The sequence below is a fragment of the Protobothrops mucrosquamatus genome, unplaced genomic scaffold (assembly GCF_001527695.2).
Source record: "Protobothrops mucrosquamatus isolate PMUCROS unplaced genomic scaffold, P.Mucros_1.0 scaffold4281, whole genome shotgun sequence".
Taxonomy (NCBI): domain Eukaryota; kingdom Metazoa; phylum Chordata; class Lepidosauria; order Squamata; family Viperidae; genus Protobothrops; species Protobothrops mucrosquamatus.
The window spans coordinates 40,965-43,443 of record NW_015390197.1 but is presented as its reverse complement, the minus strand read 5'-3'; the positions used below and the strand labels follow the sequence as shown (position 1 = coordinate 43,443).

The 2,479-nt window shown below is 47.5% G+C and overlaps 1 protein-coding gene across 1 annotated transcript in view; it reads right to left on the bottom strand.

Annotated features, from left to right (window-relative positions):
* Window positions 1–1,938: 1,938 nt before the first annotated feature.
* LOC107298794 (HLA class I histocompatibility antigen, A-25 alpha chain-like) overlaps window positions 1,939–2,479 on the bottom strand; it is a 3,651-nt gene continuing 3,110 nt past the window's right edge. The window contains exon 2 of the mRNA XM_015828158.1: window positions 1,939–2,222. Within this exon, the coding sequence (XP_015683644.1) occupies window positions 1,939–2,222 (284 nt within the window). The remainder of the gene's footprint in view (window positions 2,223–2,479) is intronic.

Sequence of the window (2,479 nt, the reverse complement as noted above, 5' to 3'; positions counted from 1 at the left end):
GCCAAAATCCTCCTTTTCTCCCATCAGCCTGGAGCTCACAGCCACACATCACCTGCAACGTGTGAAAGCCTGTAATAGGAAGGTGATGATGGTTTGGGGATTCCTCAAGATAGACACAGACCCCCTTCCCTGCAGGGATTTTCACCCAGGCAATGACGCCCCCATTTCCTCCCTAGCAATCAAGGGAAAGAAAGCCCCCATCAGTAACCGCCCTTCTCCCCTCCCTCGACCTCCCTCCCTCCATTCCCCCCCCCCAGGATGGAGCCCCTGAACCTCCCCAGGAAAAGGGAAGCTGGAAAAGCCAGCGGAGGATCCCGAGGGAGATCAAGAAAAGAAGGAGTCGCAGAAGAAACGGCGGGACGGAGCCTCTCCCTTTCCTTCTGCAGTTCCTCTGTTGGGGAGACTCTTGGGGGGGAAAGGAAGGGATCCCAGAGAGGGAACATTTGCCTGAATCTGCAGCTCCAAAGAGGGACTGAGAATCTCATGGCCTCAGACAGAATCTGGTTGATCTGCAAAGAAGCTTGCAAGGATCCCTGTGACCATAAATCTTGATCTATTTTCCCAAATATCACCAAGTCACAAGGCTGGCTCCCTTTTTGGGCTAACCAGAAACAAACCATGGCTTTGTACACTGTGGAAATGAAGCCTTGAAGGGCCACAAAGGAATATTTTCCTTAGCAACAGCAGCAAGTGGCCCAATTTGATCTGCTCCCCCCAAAGGATTATTGACCTTTGAAATGAAGTTTGAAGTTTACAGTCTATGCAAGGTCCTGGAGAAAATATTTTGACTTTAAGTGACCAGATTCTGGGATTTAAAAGAAAACTGAATGTTTGAAAAAAAAAACCAAAAGGAAAAGTTGAAATGTTTCTACTTCTGGTTGGGCTTCAGAATGAGGAACGATGCCAGAAACTCTCAAATCTGAGGGAAAACCACTTGTAAGTACAGTCTGAGTAAGTACAGTCTGTGTAAGTACAGTCTGAGTAAGTACAGTCTGATCCTGCCCTCCAGAGGAGATTCCCTGATCTGCCCAGGGGAAAAAAAGGTTCTGGATTTCAGCCCAAGAAGAATCTCCTGCCATTCACAGGAAGGCACTGAAAATCTGGCTGCAGTTTTCAACTTCTGAGAACCAGCTCTGTCTTATTTCAGAAGCATCAAAAGCTAAGACAGAAACCGTCTTATTTCAGTTGAAGATGTAATCTGTTTTTCTTCATTGCAAGTTTGGCACAGAATTTAATATTTGTGCTGGAAAAAAGAAGCACAGGGATCACACTGAAAAGGCAAGTTTTTATTCTTAGTGTAAGAAGGCTGTTAATGCATCTCTAGAGGTCTACGCAGGAAACAATTCTGCCCCATCTCTGAGCCTGGATGTTCAGGGGTTCCCCGAGGCCTGAAAAATAGTTCAAGGGTTCCTCCACTCGTCCCTCCAAAAAGAGGTAAAAGAGAGGGATCTACTCAGCCCAGATGGATCTGAAATTGATCCCTCATTTCTCTGGGGTGGAAACAGACAGAAAAACAGGGACCTGCTTCCCCCAGGATCTCCTTAGGATCCAGCTGCTTCTTTTCCGGGAAGGGAGAGACCTGGGATCCCCTCCCTCCCCCACAGCAGGGGGTTCAACAAGGCCAGGACCCTCCAACTTTCATGGGGGGGAAGGGAGATTTCGGTCTCTCTTTATCTCAGTTTATATCCATATCCACATCCTATCAGTATACAGGGAGATAGAGGGATAACTTTAAAAATGTTTTTATTAACTGCAATTGGGAGAAAACATCAGCTATGGAGGCAACGACAAGCTTATACTGATTTAAAAAAACAGAATAAACATATTAAAAACGTTTTTAAATGTGGGGAAGAAGCCTTTCCTTTGAAGGGACCCCCCTTTCTCCCCCCTCTGGTTCCTGGGGAGGGGATTATGGGGCAGGAGGAGCCACCTGACCCATCACTCGCCTTCGCTCTGATTGTAGCGAGTCCTCGCAATCTCCAGGTTTTCTCTGGACGTCTCCTCATTGCTACGTTCTCTCTGGGTGTTTCTGTCCCAGTATTGGGGGTCCTCCATCCCTACCTTCCCGATCCAGGAGACTCGAGGCTGCATCTTCCGGCTGTTGCTGTCGTAGTGAGCAAAGACCTGACCGTCCACATATCCCATAGCGACAAAATGGGGCAGCCCCTGACTGGGCTCTGAGATGGAGGAGTAGAAATACTTCAGGGAGTGTGAGGAGGCGCCTGGAAGGGACCCAGAGGGGCAGAGTTAGGGGGCTCCAGTCAAGGACTCAGATCCTATGGAGGCTCCAATCTGAGGCTCTGGGGGGAAAGAAGGAAGAAGAAGAAGAAGAAGAAGAAGAAGAAGAAGAAGAAGAAGAAGAAGAAGAAGAAGAAGAAGAAGAAGAAGAAGAAGAAGAAGAAGAAGAAGAAGAAGAAGAAGAAGAAGAAGAAGAAGAAGAAGAAGAAGAAGAAGAAGAAGAAGAAGAAGAAGAAGAAGG